The sequence below is a fragment of the Panthera onca genome, chromosome C1, assembly GCF_046562875.1.
Source record: "Panthera onca isolate mPanOnc1 chromosome C1, mPanOnc1 haplotype 2, whole genome shotgun sequence".
Lineage (NCBI taxonomy): Eukaryota > Metazoa > Chordata > Mammalia > Carnivora > Felidae > Panthera > Panthera onca.
In genome coordinates, this window is record NC_138346.1 from 187,177,412 (window position 1) to 187,194,299 (window position 16,888).

A 16,888-nucleotide genomic window follows, 5' to 3' on the forward strand; every position below is an offset into this window, starting at 1 on the left:
CACTCTGTGTCCCTGGCCTATGTTTTTGTCCTATCTAAGTCTTATTATCCTCGTCTATAGAGTAGGGGAAATAAGAATAGTTTCTGCTTCATGGCGTTTTGGGGCTATGACAATGAAGTCACGCGTGTCATATGTCTGGTGACAAGTCAGCTCTTTGGCTTCTGCTATTGTTTAGTCCACAGGATGAAGTCCGAGCTCCCTGACGTGACCTTTATACCAAAGACCCGTCCCAAGACCCTTCACCGTCTGTCCTCTGCCTACTCAGCCTCGTCTGCAGCCCTTGCCCCCCACATACATGCAGGCCAGCCCCATCGCTTGTGGGGCCAGGGACAAAATTTCAAATGGAAGTCCAGATACCACATGTCTGAATCTTGGATTCTAAATATTTGAGAGTTATAAATCAAGGTACCAAGCTGTTAAATAAAAATATATTCTCTTCTCCCTTGAAAAACCACCTGGGGACCCAGGTTTGAATTTAGAATCCGGCCTCCTGCAGATCTGTGCCGGGCCGTGGTGCTGTGAGGAGAGACAGCCCTAGCCCGGCTCCCTTCTCTCTCCACTCCCGTCCCCACCCCACGCCACGAGAAGCGTTGTGCACACGTGAGCAGACTCCCCAGCCCGCACCTCCACCTCCCTGCAAACAGCCCTCCTTGGGCTTAGGGGTCTGCACAGGGAGGTGGATTCTGTCTTTAGGAGGAAGGAAGTGGACTGACCGCTGCGAGTGCAAGAAATTCTGAGGTCTCTAGCAGCTGGTAATGGTCTAGCGCCTGGGGATGCGCCTGCGGGGGGCAGCTCCCTCTTGGCCTGCTTACTTCTCTTCACTCCATGGCAGGGGTGTGGTAGGAGGAGAACCAGGTGCCCTCCCGCCCCGGTACAGGGGCACTGCACTCACGTCGCACACCAGTTATACTGAATTATTTTTAATTCACCAACTGTACCACACTCACTACCAGTGCTCTTCTCTGTGCCCCAAACTTCATCTACGATCTCCAAGAGGCTGAGACGGGCAGCTGGTTAGGGTCCAAGGCAAATTTACTTAAGTGTCCTGGAGGCTGAGAAATGGGGTGGCTGGACCTTCCCGCCCAAGTGGCACTTGCCCTGTGCCCAGGCCCCGTGCTCTCCCTGACGCACTCACTCCTGGGCCCTTGCCTGGCTGAATCTCGCTTCTCAGAAGGGGACCGTCACCTGCAGGGGGAGCACACTGTGTCCAGCGTCGCCACGTGTACTGTCTTGCTCGCTCCTGAGGGCAGTCTGACAGGGAGACACACGGGGAAGCTTTTCCTGTCCCCACTGTACAGAAGAGGAAAAACGAACCCCGAAGACATGGGCTGAGGCAGAGGAATCATCGTTCCCAACACCGAACCCAGCACTGCTTTGCCAACCTTGCCTACACCAAAGGAGCATGGGGGGGGTGGGGGGGCGGCCGTGAGGACGGCTGTGAGGACAGCCATGAGGACAGCACTCCTTCACGTCACCGAACTATCATTTACATAATAGACCCCTCAGGTTATATTTGGGTTTGGCCATTATTAAATAACACTCTAATAAAACAATCTTTGTGTGCCGATCTGTCCTTCCTTTGGGTAATGGCTATTGGTGCCAAATGTCATTTTCTTTCCAAAAATCTTCTCCCCGTTTATACTCCGACCAGTAGCCTCTGAGAGCACCTGTCACTGAACTCTTGCCAGAATCACATATGATCATTTAAACATGTTCTTTAAAGATGTGGTGGGTGATAATGGCATCCTGTTGTCTTCACATGAATTTCTCTGACTGCTGGAAGGTTAAACATATTTTTGTTACTAGTTATATTTCCTTCTGTGTGATCTGCTCAGTCTCCTGCCCTTTATGTGCTGGGGTCCTAATGGTTTTCTTGTCAACTCTCATAACAATAACCATTTGTCTGTCATATTTCCCAAACACACTTTCCAAGGCTCTGTGGCATCCAGTCTCTTCATTCTTGTGAATTCAGTTTAAATTTTCATATATTATCAAGTCTCATTTCTCCTAGCGCGTCCACCCCTTGAAAGTTCTTTTCCCTCCGGGGATGTGATTTCTATTCTACTTACTTCAAAGTTCCCTTTGGTTGTATTTTTATATTTTACTTTTTAGTCCATTTGGAATTTATCTTGATGTGTGCTTTGAGGAGAGGGTCAAAAAAACCGTTTTGAAAGCTATATTTGGCAAAAGCAATGGACAGAAATAGGAGTCAGCTTGGGGCCGACTTCATGAGGTTGACAGACAACTGAAAGAGGCAAAGCGCCAGGCACCGTGCAGTTCTCGTTTTTTTTATCAAGGACAGTGATCTTGACCTGCAAAAAGAAGATCAAACATGGCTAAAGGAAAGAGAGGCCCCAGAGAAGCAAGAGGAGAGCAAGGGTCTGGATCTAAAAGAACGACCTCCCAGGGCCATGAAAGGGGGAGGCAGCCCAGCCAAGAGGAAAGAGTCCTGGCTGAGGGTCAGAAGACTTGGGTTGGAATCCTGACTCTTCCAGAGGTTCCTGACTTACTCTGGGCCTCAGTTTCCACATGTATTTATTCATTTATGTGTGGGCCAACTGTGTTTAAGACATTGCTGGAGGCGATGGACTTACAGAGACAAACCCCATGGTCCCGGTCCTCTGGGGGCTTGTGAGAGTTGGCAGGGCAGTGACCCCTCAGGCGTGAGGAGTGTTTCGGTGGGGACTCTGAAGAGAGGCATCTATGACAGCCTCACGAAGGGGAGCAGGTGAGGCGTGGAGGTGGGATATAGGATCTCTCTATTCCGGCACAGCCAGAGTGGAGGGTGTATGTTGGGTGCAAGGAAGAGGGGCAAGGACAAGGACCGGGTCGGCAGGGGCCAGGTCATGGGCGCTATGCCACAGAGCCTGGTTTTATCCTGCAGGCCAGTGGTTCTCACAGCTGAGCCTGTATCCAAACCTCCTGGAGGGCTCATTACAACAGATGGCTGGGCCCACCCCCAGAGGTTCTCATTCACCAGGCCAAAGGTGGGGCTCCAAATGCATTTCTGCCAAGTTTCTAGGTGATACCCACGTGTGGGCATAAGAAGGCCCTTTGAGAGTGGCAACATGTAGGCAAAGGGAACCATTAAGCAGGAGAAGGAACCAACCAGAGGGACACTTGAGGAGGATTCTTTTGGACACAGATTTGGAGAACAGACTGGAGGGTGACTGGACTGAAGGCAGGGAGATAGGAAGCTGCTGAAATAAGGCAAGTGAGGTTATTTTTAAAGGGGGGAAATCCCAGATTTGGAGACTGAATGAATACAGAAGGCAAAGGAGAAGGAGGAATGAAGCATGCCTCCCAGGAGTTTGGCCACGAGCCTGTAAGACCAGGGACTATCCCCGCAACTCGGTACTGTGCCCAGTTCACAGCAAATGCTCGCTGGGTATCTGCTGACAAGTTGTTCCTTTAAAGGGAGGCAGAGGTTGAGTCCACTGGATTTGGAATCAGGTCGCTGCCAGCAGAGAGACAGGTCTGGAAGCTGGACTGGAGAGGGTGGGGAAATAGAAGGGGAAGACATGGAGAGGCATCGTGGAGAGGTAATGACTCTTTCTGGAAACCTGAAAAGGAAGGAAGGACAGAGGAGGAACACAAAGTAAAGAGGGCTTTCACTTTTAAGGTGAGAGAGACCTGAACAAAATTACATGTGTGAGAGGAGGATCCAGTAAGAGGTGAGAAAAGAAGTAAAGGAAGATAGTTCCTGGGGAGGTGGGACAAGACGGCATCCAGAACCTGGGAGAAAAGTGACCTTGGATGGGAGAGGCACAGAAAGCATACTGAGGGAAGCCGGGATGGATGGGGAGGCAGGTAACTTCATACACTGGAGGCTGGGAAGTCCAGAGTTCTTGATTGCTGACCACCTTTATTCTCCCTGTGGAGTAGGGTGTGAGACTTCGGCTTAGGACAGGGATGGAGGTGTAGTGGAACTGAAGACGGTGGTGAGTAGGCTCCGAGAGGAACGACGGCCAGGGACAGGACACAGGGGTGGCAAGTGGCATCAAGATGCTGGTAAGGTGGGGCACCTGGGTGGTTCAGTCAGTTAAGCAGCCAACTTCGGCTCAGGTCATGATCTCACAGTTCGTGAGTTCGAGCTCTGCATCGGGCTCTACACAGACAGCGTGGAGCCTGCTTGGGATTCTCTCTCTCCCTCCCTCTCGGCCCCTCCCCAACTTGTGCTCTCTCAAAACAAATAAATAAACTTTAAAAAAAAGACGCCGGCAAGGTAACACCACTATCTCAGCTCAAGTTTCTCTCCATGGGGACTCCCTGGCAGTGGACTGGCTGGACGAGATAGTCGTGGGGAGGGGGAGTTGTCAGGCCAGGGAGACAGCACATGAAGCCTGGGGCTCTGTGTGATTTTGGTGATTGATTGGAATTGGCCGAATGAATGAATGAATGAGAGGTGTTACATGTTATGTTTACACAAGATACCTCTGGCTCCAAACGCGACCCTCCCACTTACTGTTACTTGTCGCCTGGCCTTGTAGGGTTGTTGACATGGCTGGCTGATGCACTGCTTGTAAATCGTGTGGCCCAGAGCCTGGTATGTGGAAGAGCTCAGTAAATGGCAGCTCTTATTCTCATGGGCCGTGACAGGTGGGAGCTGATCGACAGAGGATTCTACGCAGCAGGGTGATGTGGCTGAGCTTATTTCTTAGCAAGACCCCTGAAGCAGTCAGAGCTGGGTATGACTTCAGTTCTCCCACTCAGCTAGCTGTATGAGCTGGAGCAAGCAACTCATCCTCCCTGTGCCTCAGTTTCCCAATCCCCCAAATGGGGGTAGTAACAGAACTGATCTAATAGGATTGTTACGAGAATAAATTCAAAGGAGGCTGGCAAACTGGAGAGCATAACACGTGACAGCTGTGACGAGGGTGGCGGAAGCCGGAGGAGGCAGAGGAAGAGGAGAAAGGAGGATGAGGAGAGAGGCAGGAAGAGGGGAGAAGAGAAGGTGGCACAGTGATCATACTGATTATGAGGCTCAGTAACCAAGAGGTCACCGATGACAGTGACGAGAGGAGCAGGGGGTGAGACGGCATGAACCCCAATCCCTCAGCACTTTCTGTCTGCGCGCAGAGGAGTAGCAGTTAGCATGTGGCCGAGGGGCCGAGCATGGAGGCCTCCTGGCCCTCAGGGCAGAAGAGGAATGAGCCACCAGAGCTGGCTGCAAAGGAAACAGTGTCCCAGGAGAGCTTGTCTCTGAGGCCTGGCGGGGAGATGGTTGCTGGTTCAGCAGAAGCCTAGTCACAGCAGGAGGAAGCCACGCTGCGTGCCAGCCTCAGCACCCTTTCCAGGTGCCCTGTGCGGAGTCGCCCCTGACGTGAGGTGATGTCCACACTGAGCTCCTAAGGCTCGGCATCCCTCCCAGGTCTGGAACAGCATACAGGCTTAGGTGCAGATGGACATTCAGTCCCCATCTCGGGCCCAGTCCAATACGGCCTCATAGGCAGGGACCTGGTGGCCCTGTTTGCCCTGTGGATTTCCTAGACTATTAGCCCACCCCTGCTGTCTCTCCCAGGAGGCCCTGCGTCTCCTGCCTCAAGGCCTGGCCTCGGACCCCTGCTTTAGGTCATCTCCTAGGTCAGACCCTACAGCCTAGACAGACAATGCTTCATTCCCTAGTGCAACTGGGCTTTTCTACTGGCACCAATAATTAATAGATAGATAGATAGATAGATAGATAGATAGATAGACAGAAGTAGCATTAATCATTGCTACAGATAGCACTTGCTAAGTGTTGAGCACCAGGCCAGGTGCTTCTATATTTCAGCTGGTTTAATATTTAAAACAATCCTGAACAATGGGAAGGATTACTCCTGTTTTACGGATAAGACTAAATCTAAGGGGCCTGGGTAATTTGCCTAAGGTAACCCAGCTAACAAGTGACAGACTCTAAATCTAAACCCAAGTCTATATGACTCCAAGGCCTGATCTGCTTTCCCCTCTTAAGCCATGTTGTCTTCCCAAATTCTGGAGCCCAGTCCTCTCTTGTGCATGAATGCGGCACCCTGGCTGGCCTTAGGCCCCTCCCTCCTTCCGCAAGGCCTGAGCTACAGCTGGGAGGTTGGGCCTGTGTCCAGGCTATCCAGGGGCCAACCCCCCAGCCCCTGTCTTCTGTCCCCCTGCTGGGCTGGAACCACACCCATTCCAGCCCAACCTAGGTCTCAGGGCCTCGCTGAACTGACAACCAGTCAGAGGCCCCGCAGCAATGAGACCAGCTTTCCACTTTCAGGACTGAGGAGGGGGACAGGGAGGAGGTGGGGGATTAGGAAGGCAGCTCCTTTCTGGGTTACCGGGCATTCTGGGGCATGGGAAAGGGAGGCTGGTGGAGGCGGGAGGAATGGGGCCTGAGTGACTGCCTCTCACATGCCCTGTCCTCTCCAGACCCCACAGACAATGGACGGAGCACCTCCAGCCTTCATCAAGCATCAGGAGGGTGGTCAGTGACAGCACCTACTACATCGCATTACAACTCTAGTTTCGGGCCTGTTCCCACTAGACCGTGAGACAGGGAGCAGCATGGTGTCAGCACACAGGACACCTCAGTGACGCCTGGCAAATGAGCGCATGGCGAGATGGAGTGAGATGTGCCTCTGAACATTTCACAAGAGCTGGAGGCTGCCCTGTCCCACCATGGCCTTACATACACCTGCACCTCCGTGTCTCCGGACCTCATCTTCCCCACTCAACAGTCCACTGGTGCTCCTCTGAGCTGCCCTGAGCATGGCCTGCTGGGAACTCCTCCAAGCTTGCTGGCTGGCTCAGGGCTCCTGCGGGCTGGGAGATAACGAGCCTTGTGGTAACTTGTCTGGAACTTGTAGTGCAACTGTCCAGTGAATGAGGGAACCAAATGGCCACAAACGGTGACAAGAAAAGTTCCCATATGGATGAAGACAGTATGGCCAGCCTTAGCACAGGCTGTCTTCTGGGTTGTCCAGTCTTCCTTTCCGGTCTTTCCTCTCTCCAGACCCCACCATGACTCCTGGGTACCAGAAAGTTCCACCCACTGAGCAACTTGTTCACATAGCAAGCAGCAGGCAGCAGCCGTGACCGAGGCCTGACGCTTGTTCCAGCACTGCCCAGCCAGTCCTTAGCTCCCAAATGCAGAGCTGCCTCCTGCCAGAATTCTACAGGTGAGGCTTCCAGCAGGTGCAGAGAGTTCCCCAGTAGCCCAGAGGCTGCATGCTGGAAACATTGCTGCAGGAGCAGGACAAGCCTGTGGTTGGCACCAGACGGGGAGGCCCTGGAGAAGCAGTCTCTCCCACATTTACCTGGGTCTCAGATGCCAGAGAAGTGGAGTAGCGTGTGGGAGACGTCCTGTGAACTCATCGGCCCTGGGCTTGGAGTAGGGACGGGTTCTAAAGGACAGGCTTCTTAGGTCACCAGGAAGTGCTAGGGCGGGTGAGGCCATCGGCACTGCTGGCCTCCTCTGGCAGCTCACTCTAAAGGCCCAAATTATCTTTTTTTTTTTTTAATTTTTTTTTTTAACGTTTATTTTATTTTTGAGACAGAGAGAGACAGAGCATGAACAGGGGAGGGGCAGAGAGAGAGGGAGACACAGAATCGGAAACAGGCTCCGGGCTATGAGCCATCAGCCCAGAGCCCGACGCGGGGCTCGAACTCACGGACCGTGAGATCGTGACCTGAGCTGAAGTCGGACGCTTAACCGACTGAGCCACCCAGGCGCCCCTGGCCCAAATTATCTTTGACTTTGGAGCCAGGGAAGGATCACAGAACTTCAAAGGACTCTTCCCTGTCCCTTCTCTTCTCACTCACCCCTACCAACCCTGGGAATGAGTTCTCACTAACACAAGGCCAGTCCTACATCTCCAGGCACGGCCAGGCCAGGTCAGGACACAGACATCCACCAGAGTGACCATGTGCCTGAGCACAGCCCACACTTCCTCATCCCAACTGCTCTAGTATCTTCGATCAGACTGCAGCCTGGGCCAGGCCAGGTGGTAAGCTCCTCAGAGTCTTCCTGGGAACAGTGAGGCCCTAAGTGGCTAGAGTACAGTGAGTCTCTAATTGGCTGCCTTCCTTTTCTTCTTTCTTTCCTTAGTTCCGTGGATGAACTATAAAAGCCTTGAATTAACTGACCTTGTTGTTCTCAGAAGGAACATGTAAAAACAACCCACCTGGCTGCCCTGACCCACCTCCTTGGCCTGGCCTCCCGGTCTGCTCAGCAGAAAGCAGGATCTGGTATTTGAGCCAATTCCAGATCATTTATGATGACTGGGCATTGAGGGGTTAAAAAAAAAGCCAGTGGGATCAGGGCCCTGCCCTCCAGGAGCTCTTCTGACAGGTGTCCATGGGCAGAGGAAAGGATGTGCCAGGAGGGGGTGGGCAGATGGTCAGAGGCCAGGGTGAGAAAGCAGCTCCCAGCCGCCCTGGAGTTCACCAAGGTGGACCAATTCCCTCCCGTTTCCCCTTAGAAGTGCCTACCTGTGACCCCAATTCTGTTGCCTTCAAAGCAAAGAGAAGGGCTCTCCCACTAGTATCCAAGCCATGGTTCTAAAAACAGAGGGGTGCTCCTTCAGCCCCATTCTCTGCCTGGTTTGCATGGGCAGTGGGCCTTCTTGCAGCTGGAGCCGGCTGAAGCCAACCCCTTCCTCCCCTTTGGGGAGCCAGGCTAAACCCAGGGGAGCCTGCCTGTCTCATTCAGCTTCCCCTTCCCCACTGTCCCACCTACCTGAATTTCTGGACCTGACTTCTGTCTTCTCTCTCGCTTGCTACCTACTTGACACTGCCTGCACTTGGCCTTGCTTGGGAAAGGGCTGTGGAGTTAAACCAAATTGCACTGAGACCTCCATAGGAAGGTTAAGCTGTTCCCACCTCCCAACTCGCCTCTAAACCTCCAGAAAGAACAACTAGCTTCTTACTGTATGCGGAGGCCATCTGTCATCATTCTCCTCACATAAGAGGCTTGGGTGTTGGAAGACGAATGGCCTGAACTCTGCAGTACTCCTCCCCTGGGGTGGCTGGTGATAGCCGGTTGAGGGGAGAGGGGGGAACGGGCCTGGACAAGTTGGCAGGCATCCCTGTAAGCCCCGAGCTGTGAATGGAGGACTCAGGAGGGGATTCCGTGGGTGGTCCACCAAAAGGAGCAGTCACTCTACTTGGCCACACAATCCCCTAGAGAAACGGGCCTGGGCCCTAGTCTGCCTAGGACAAGGAGTACAGAATCTGATCATTCCTGGAGTAGAACCAGACTCAGTGGCAGCTGGGGATCTAACTGCAGGTCAGCGGTATAAGTACAAAGCAGGGAGAGGTGGGACTTATGGGCTTGGGAACTGGCACCCTCAAGCTCACTGAGGGGTCTGCTGTCCCTGCAGAATGGCCCCAGGGTCCAAATAAGGCCTTCCTCCCTTGGCTGGGAATGAGGGTAGATCCACATGAGAGTCAGAGTGTGAGGGGGCTTGGGGAGGCCACTACAAGGGCAGGGCAGGGCAGGAGAAGATGAATATTAGGAGTGATGCTGGGGCTAGCCAGAAAAAAGCGTTCCTTCCAGGGGGTCCTAAGGCCAGGGAAGGGCCTGCAGGGAATGCTGGGAGAGGGACTCTGAGTCTGGCTGAGAAAGAACTCACAGGCTGACCTGGAAGCCAGGCAAGGCCAGGGCAAAAGGGGAAGCAGCTGGCGTACGGGGAGCTTACCACTCTCTCCTTGTAGACAATGTACTTCAACCACTTGAAGTCCTGCCACTTGAAGCCAGCGAGGACAAAGAGAGAATCGCGTTCGTATTGTTCGGGCCGCTGCATGGCGCCCTCAGGGTAGGTGATGCGCAGTGTAGTTTTGCTGCCCACGTCCTTTTCAAAGCCTTTCACGGGTGCTGAGTTCAGTCTACAGAGAGCAGGCCCAGTCAGAGCCTGCCTTGAGCTCACTGCATGTAGTCTGTGGGCTTGTGTTTGGGAGGCACTATGACCCCGGAATTCCCCAGGGGCAGAGAATGGGGAGCCAGGTCACCTGGAGTCACCTAGCTTTTGGAGCCCTTCAAGCCAGGGTTCTTCTTGAGGCTTCTGCTGACCTTAGCCCAACTGGCCAGATGGCCAGATGGTTCTCAATGGACTCAGGGGCCAGGGTTTGGGCCAGGACACTCAGGTGCCTGAGGCACTGCTTTGGGGAGCTCACCTGACCACAATGTCATAGTCATCAATGCGTGACCCCAGAGACTTGTTGGCAAGGACACCTCCATTGCCCACGATGATGCAGCGGCGGCAGCTGAGGCTGAGGGGAGAGAGGCAGAGACCTCTGAAGAGCTGTCCGCTAGGTCTCCTTCTCCCTACCCCTTTGGCCCTTGGCCCCATGCCTTTGGCCATGTGCAGGCTGGAATGGGGGAAGAGCAATGGGCTTCTGGCAACATTCTGAGGCCAAAGGCATACTGTGGGTAGTTAGGTCACTCGGGACTCTCTGACATACCTAGTCCCAGATACTCTCCAGGAAAGCGTGGGTGTGGAAGGGGCAAGGGCACTAGTTCTGGGGTGGTGAGGAAGGAGCCTCTGGTAAGATGGCCTTCTAGGCTAAAGATTCCCCAAGGGTTAGTGGAGTTCAGAAGAGAGGGCAAAGTGTGCTGAGTTTGAAGGCTGTGCCAGAAAAGCAAGCAGAGAGGACAGGCCTGGGGGCACCAGGACCCATGGCTGGACTTATTTTCAAGTCAGAAGCCCCCATGCTTCCAGTAGCCACCAGAGAGCCCTATGCATTTTGCTTCCCCCACCTGGGGCTTCCCTCACCCAGGGCCCACTGGCTTCAGCACTGTCACCGCCTCCTGCATTTAAGCCATGGCATCTTCCGCTACCACCGCCACCCATGCCCTCAGACCTCTGATGGCTGAGGACCGAAATATCTTGCCAAGTGCTTTCAGTCCATGGGGTGCAGGCCCGCTGGAGGGCCTCGCTTATCTGCTCACCACCCCCAGCACGTGTGCTGTGCCTGCATGTGGGGACACGATACCCCGGGAAGTCTGGCTGGACCTCAACACCTCTGCGCATGCCAGGCAACTGAGGGCAGGAGGCTGGGTAGCAAGTGGCTCACCTGTCCAAGGCAGGGGTCAGGCGGTACTCTTTGGTGACTGACAGGATGGCTTTGATCAGATTGTCTGTGGACAGAGGAGGGAGGTTATTGTTAGAGGGTCACTGACGTCCCCATGAAGTGTTTGCGAATGACGTTGGAAGCACATGCTACTGCGTAGGTTGGAGGTGGATAGGAGGGTGGGGAGAGGGGACTCTGGGCACAAGGTTGGGCTGGGCCACTGGCCTAGCTTTCTCCCTGACGAACAAGATGGAGGCAGGGGTACAGGCAGGGACACTCAGCTCTGCCTGGAGCCGGTCCCCAGCGCTGGCATGCAGTTCCTCCCCTCAGGGCTCCCCAGCCCTTCCTGGGAAGTCTCCTCTGGCTTTCAAAGGCTCTGCAGTCAGGTCCCAGGACATGCGTTCCCAGGCCTGGGACCTGCTCAGAGACAGAGTACATGCTGGACTCACCTCTGTGCCCTGACTGAGCAGACACCAGAGAGCAAATGAGGAGACCACCAACGCTGAAGAGCTCAAGTGTGCCCAGGCAGCTCCCGACTCAGACCCCTTTGCCTCACTCACCCTCTGATATGGTCTTCCCCTCACTTCTCCCCCCAGTACTGCCCATCTCCAACCTTGGTCTTGGCAGACTGTCTCTTCCTACTTCCTTCCCTCTTCAACCTCTGAGGCCTGACATCTGCCCATCTGCACTCCACTCAGGCTGCCCCCAGCAAGGGCCCAGGACCTCTGTGTTCTCAGATCCTGTGACCACTATTCAGACCTCATTCTTCTTGGCCTCTCACTGGCTTTGGCCATGGTCATTGCTCTCCTTTCAAACTCTAGCATAATGAGAACATTATAATATACTGTATAATGATACTGGCTTTGGAGTCCAATCCTGGCTTGTGCTACTTCAGGGCTCTGTGACCTTAGATAAATCACTTACTTTCTTTGTGTTTTAGTTCCCCATCTTTCAAACGAAGATGGTAATTCCTACTCTGCAGTCATTAGGAAGATAAAAAGATAATGTGCACAGAGATCTAAAGATAAAGTAAGTAAATCGGTACAACCGTGGTGAAGACCATCTTAATAACATTAAGCAAAGATGTAGATGTGCACAGACTAAGATCTTGCAGCTCTCCTCCTAGGTAGATAGCATCAGAACACTCACTCATTTGTTTAAGGAAACCTGTACGAGAAGGTTCACTGCAGAACTGTTTGTAATAGCAAAATGTGGGAAGCAACTAAAAAGCCCGACAAAGGAAAACAGATTAAACGTGGTACACAGAATACTACCCAGCAGTAAAAATACATAAATCAGTGACCTTTGGCTTTGGGTACTAATACAGATATGCCTGTAAAGCATAAGCAAAAAAATCAATTTGAAACACACACACACACACACACACACACACACACACACACACACACAGAGTATTATTTGTAAAGTGTAAAAACATGCAAAAACGATAGCAGATTTTCAGTGGATATATAAATATGTCACAAAGATAGATAAAGAGACATTGAAACGATAACCCCCAAACCAGGATAATGGTCTCCTGGAGAAGGAGGAGAATGGAATGGGAAGGGATACACAGAGCTTTAATTGTATCTCCTGTTTTATTTCTTAAGCTGGGTACACATTGCATTGTATTCACCTTTATTCTTTTTTATATGCCTGAAATATTCCATGTAAAGAAAGGATGCCTCCCGACTTAAAAACGACAACTCCATAATTTTTTTTTAAAAGATGGGGTGGACAACACTGTCAGATGCAGCCAAGAGGTCAAGTTAGGAACTGAACAGTATCCTTTGGATTTCCCGGGGGCACTGAGCAGTTTCACTGGAATGATGGAGGAGAAGAGAGTGCTCCAGAGTAAAGGGTGAGAAAGAAGCAGTGAGCACAGTTAATCTTCCCAGGAGGTGAAGGAGAATGGGTAAGGAAATGAACCTTTAAGGAGTGTTCTATACTAAGTGCCTTCAGATGTACCTTATGGAGGGCTTCAGGGAAGGCCACAGACACCCTCCTTTTCCCACCTCCCATTTGACATCTAAGGAAAAGCATATTGCTACTAATTGCCCAAGGTCAAGGTATGGCTTGGGTTTTTGTTTTCTAGGAGGGGACCTTAGCAGAAAGGGTATAAATTAGCAGGTGCTCTCTTGTTGCTGGCCGATGGGCTATGGACCAGCCTTTCCAGGCCTTCATAGCTTTGTAGGATTGGAGTCTTGAGTGAGGATTTGGGAGAAAAGTAGGCTGCTTAGCTACCTGTACCCAGCAAAAAGGAGTTCTTCACATGGTTCAGCCCTACCCATTAGATTTGCCCTTGGGGATCTGAGGTCAAAACTCCCATTCTAGAGTGTCCTCCTGCTGGTCACTGTCTTCTTTTCAGGATGGTGTGGACTGGCTGAGTAGAGGACTCAGGTATTTTTAAGTCCCCTGGCCAAATGATATCACCCCTTCAACAGTTATCTTATTTAATTCTGACCACAACCTAATACAGTAGTATTATTTTCTCCATTTAACTGAGGAAGAAATTAAAGCACAGACAGGTTAAGTAACCTGTCCAAAGTCACAGCTGATAAAGAAGTAGTACTGAGATCTGATCCTTGAATGTCTGATCCTAAAGCCCAAACTCAACCATGCCATGAAATAGTGCAGGAACTTGACAAGGCATCAGAACCACTAAACCGTCAGAGGTGGGAAAGTCAGGAGGGAACTGCATGAGCGAAGTCCCTAAGGCAATGGAAGGGGACAGTTCTGAGGGCACTGGGGGGACATCAGCCTTGGACAGGGTAAGAAAGAACTGAAAGGGAGACCGGGGTAAAGAGGGGATGATGGAGGAGCCTGGGGGATGGCCTCTGTCTTCTCAGGGATTTCCCCCTCGTACCTGGTCCTCCAGGATGGATCTCCCTGATGTCCTTTCCTGTGATCTCTTCCCCCTTCAGAGCCATTACTGTCCTGCGCTCTAAATATCTGTGTCTCTACCAGACTGGAGCTTTTTTATGGAGAAGGATGGTACTGTCCATTCCACTGTTGTATACCTGGCCCTGGCCAAGTGGTGGGCTCAGAGTAAACGAAGAGTGAAGCAAGAAAAAGAAAGGAAGGGAAAAATGGAAGGAGAGGGGTGGATCACCAGCATGGGGACTTCTGAGGGTACAGCCCTATCCTGAGTGCAGGGAGACAGGCTGAGGGATGAGATGTTAATGTAGAGTGGGCCAGGGTTCCCAACGTACCTTGACCTTTGATCCCAAAAGGCGGCACAAATTCCCGAATCCTAGCCCACTTGCGGAAAGAGTCATCCAGGAACATGGGTGCTGGCTTGGAGAACCTGGAATACAACAGGGCTGTTGAGGATCCCCAAATGCAATAAGCTGGGGTATGGACTGGCTCTTCAGTACATCTGTCTTGGCAACGGATCTGCCGGGAGGACCTTGACACTCCAGCACACCCTCCCTGCCCCCGGTCAGTGGGTAGCTGCTGACATAGCTTGTCCAGTGGAACCTGAGTTCGAAGGGGCAGATCTGGCCAGTATCTATGTGGCCGGCCATAGGGGTGGAGAGGCAAGATCCACTTGCCCTGGATGGAACTGCAGCACGCCAGAAGCTCTCTGGCAGGCGACCCAGGCATGCACCCCACCAGTCGCTGCAGCCCATGCTGTTCCTGCGGTCTGGGAACACGGAGATGACACACTGGCCACGTGAACAGAAAGATACCCGAAGACAGCCAGTGCATGGAGACAAGAGTTTTGGAGAGAATTCTGGGAGGTGGACCACCCAGGGTGAGGAGGGAGAATTCACAGTGAAGACGGAGAAGAGCCACAGGAGACAGACGTTTGGTCGAGAAGAGAAAAATGGGAGCGTCCCATGGCTGAGAGGCAGGGCTGAGCGGAGGCCTCAGACAGGTAGGAGCCTGAGCACCTCTGCTGGCAGAGACCAGGAGGGAAGGCTAAGCTCCTCAGGAGGTGAGGGAGGGACACTAAACACAAGGGGGATGGTAATGTGGGCCTGGAGGAAAGATGGGAGGGAAACAGGGGGAGAAGGAAGGATGAGTTGATGCGGAGTTGAGAAGGGAAAAGAACGTTTCACTTCTCTTGGGAAAGCCCAAGGAGTGGGCAGGCTTTCAGGGGTGGGGGTGGTGGGGCAAAGTCAGAAGGGATTCATAAGGCAGTGTGGACAGAGGGAAAAGCTACAGGAGAAACCGAGCTCTTTGGGGATGCTTGGACAACACAACCTCACGTGGAACCAAGCACCCTGGCTCTAAGACCTTTCTCAGGGCACCTGGCAGCCTGGAAGAGGGCCAGTACCTGGTCATCTACTGTGTGTTGATTCTCGCTGTGGGGCCTGCTTGGGGCCTTGCTGGCCAAGAATGAATGTGTGGAGGCCTAGGCCTGGGCTCCGTCTCTGTATTTCTAACTCAGTCTGAATCAGCCACTGAAAACCTGAAGACTAGAGGAGAGGCCCTCTAGTCTGGGAGCCAGGGAGGTAGCCTGGGAGGTAGCCTTCTGAACGTACTCCAACTCAAGCAAACCTTTCTCACTTCCATCATCACTGACCACTATAATCAGCCTACCCAGGAGGAAGAATACCAGTAATCACTTGGACGTCTAATATTATTACAGATTTTGAAGTGAACTTGAAAGAGGCAGAAAACTTTCAATCCTGCTCCCTGTCCCATTACTCATGGCTGGAAAGACGTTGTCAACACTCGACAGCACGGACAGGGCATTCCTGCCGAACAGCCTGCCTCTGGACTTCTGAGTCAGCACACTTCCCTTCTGTGTACAAGGATCATGTATGTCTCTCATACCCAGTATATCAAATCCAAGTACATTAACATATTTGATGTTTCACCAGAGGCACCGAGGATCCTGGCCACAGCCTATATGAAACAGCGAAGGAAACAAGGTCCCTGGATAAGCCTGGAGCGAGAACCTCTCCTCCTGTGTCAGGAGCTTATAAAATGTTTGCAGGGGCGCCTGGGTGACGCAGTCGGTTAAGCGGCTGGCTCTTGGTTTCAGCTCAGGTCATGATCTCACAGGTTTGGGAGTTTGAGCCCTGCATCGGCCTCCTCACTGCTTGGGATTCTCTCTCTCTCTCTCTCTCTCTCTCTCTCTTTCTCTGCCCCTTCCCTGCTTGTTCTCTCTCTCTCTCTCTCTCTCTCTCTCTCTCTCAAAATAAACTTTTTTAAAAAGCTGGAACAAAGTCTTTGCAAAGTTTCTCAGTCAGGCTTGGACAGGCTTTATCTGCTTCCCAATATGTACTGGACATCATATGCTAATAAAATCTTCTAAGGTCTTACCAATGTTCTCAACATATTTTTTCCTTTGCTCTCTTTTCTTCCTGAGAAAGCGCATTTTGTTAATTTTTACTTTAAAAAAAAACTTATTTTCAGGGGCGCCTGGGTGGCGCAGTCGGTTAAGCGTCCGACTTCAGCCAGGTCACGATCTCGCGGTCCGTGAGTTCGAGCCCCGCGTCAGGCTCTGGGCTGACAGCTCGGAGCCTGGAGCCTGTTTCCAATTCTGTGTCTCCCTCTCTCTCTGCCCCTCCCCCGTTCATGCTCTGTCTCTCTCTGTCCCAAAAATAAATAAAAAAATGTTGAAAAAAAAAATTTAAAAAAAAAAACAAAAAAAAAACAAACTTATTTTCATTGTAGCTTGTAATATATGCTAATTATGGGGAAAATACTGACAGGTGCACACACATAAACAAACAAACAAACAAATAAATAAAACCCATAATCCTAAAACACAAAGGCAACTAACCTTATGGTATATATCTGTGCTGATTTTCCTTTTCCCATATTATTTCTTAAACTACTCTGTAGACTACTTTTTTCACTTTCTTTTTTTCAATTAAAAAAAATTTTTTTAATGTTTATTTAT

General features: G+C 51.8%; 1 protein-coding gene across 4 annotated transcripts in view; it reads right to left on the reverse strand.

The window, feature by feature from the left end:
- The window catches only part of ST3GAL3 (ST3 beta-galactoside alpha-2,3-sialyltransferase 3), a 201,004-nt gene that overhangs the window by 13,604 nt on the left and 170,512 nt on the right, over positions 1-16,888 (reverse strand). For 2 of the 4 annotated variants that reach the window (XM_060621876.3, XM_060621875.3), the window contains 5 exons: positions 14,241-14,335; positions 11,032-11,095; positions 10,132-10,227; positions 9,657-9,843; positions 1,186-1,290 (listed from right to left, as the gene is read on the reverse strand). In XM_060621876.3, the coding sequence (XP_060477859.2) occupies positions 1,186-1,290; positions 9,657-9,843; positions 10,132-10,227; positions 11,032-11,095; positions 14,241-14,335 (547 nt within the window). The remainder of the gene's footprint in view (positions 1-1,185; positions 1,291-9,656; positions 9,844-10,131; positions 10,228-11,031; positions 11,096-14,240; positions 14,336-16,888) is intronic. The other 2 variants (XM_060621878.3, XM_060621877.3) reach the window with 1 other exon arrangement.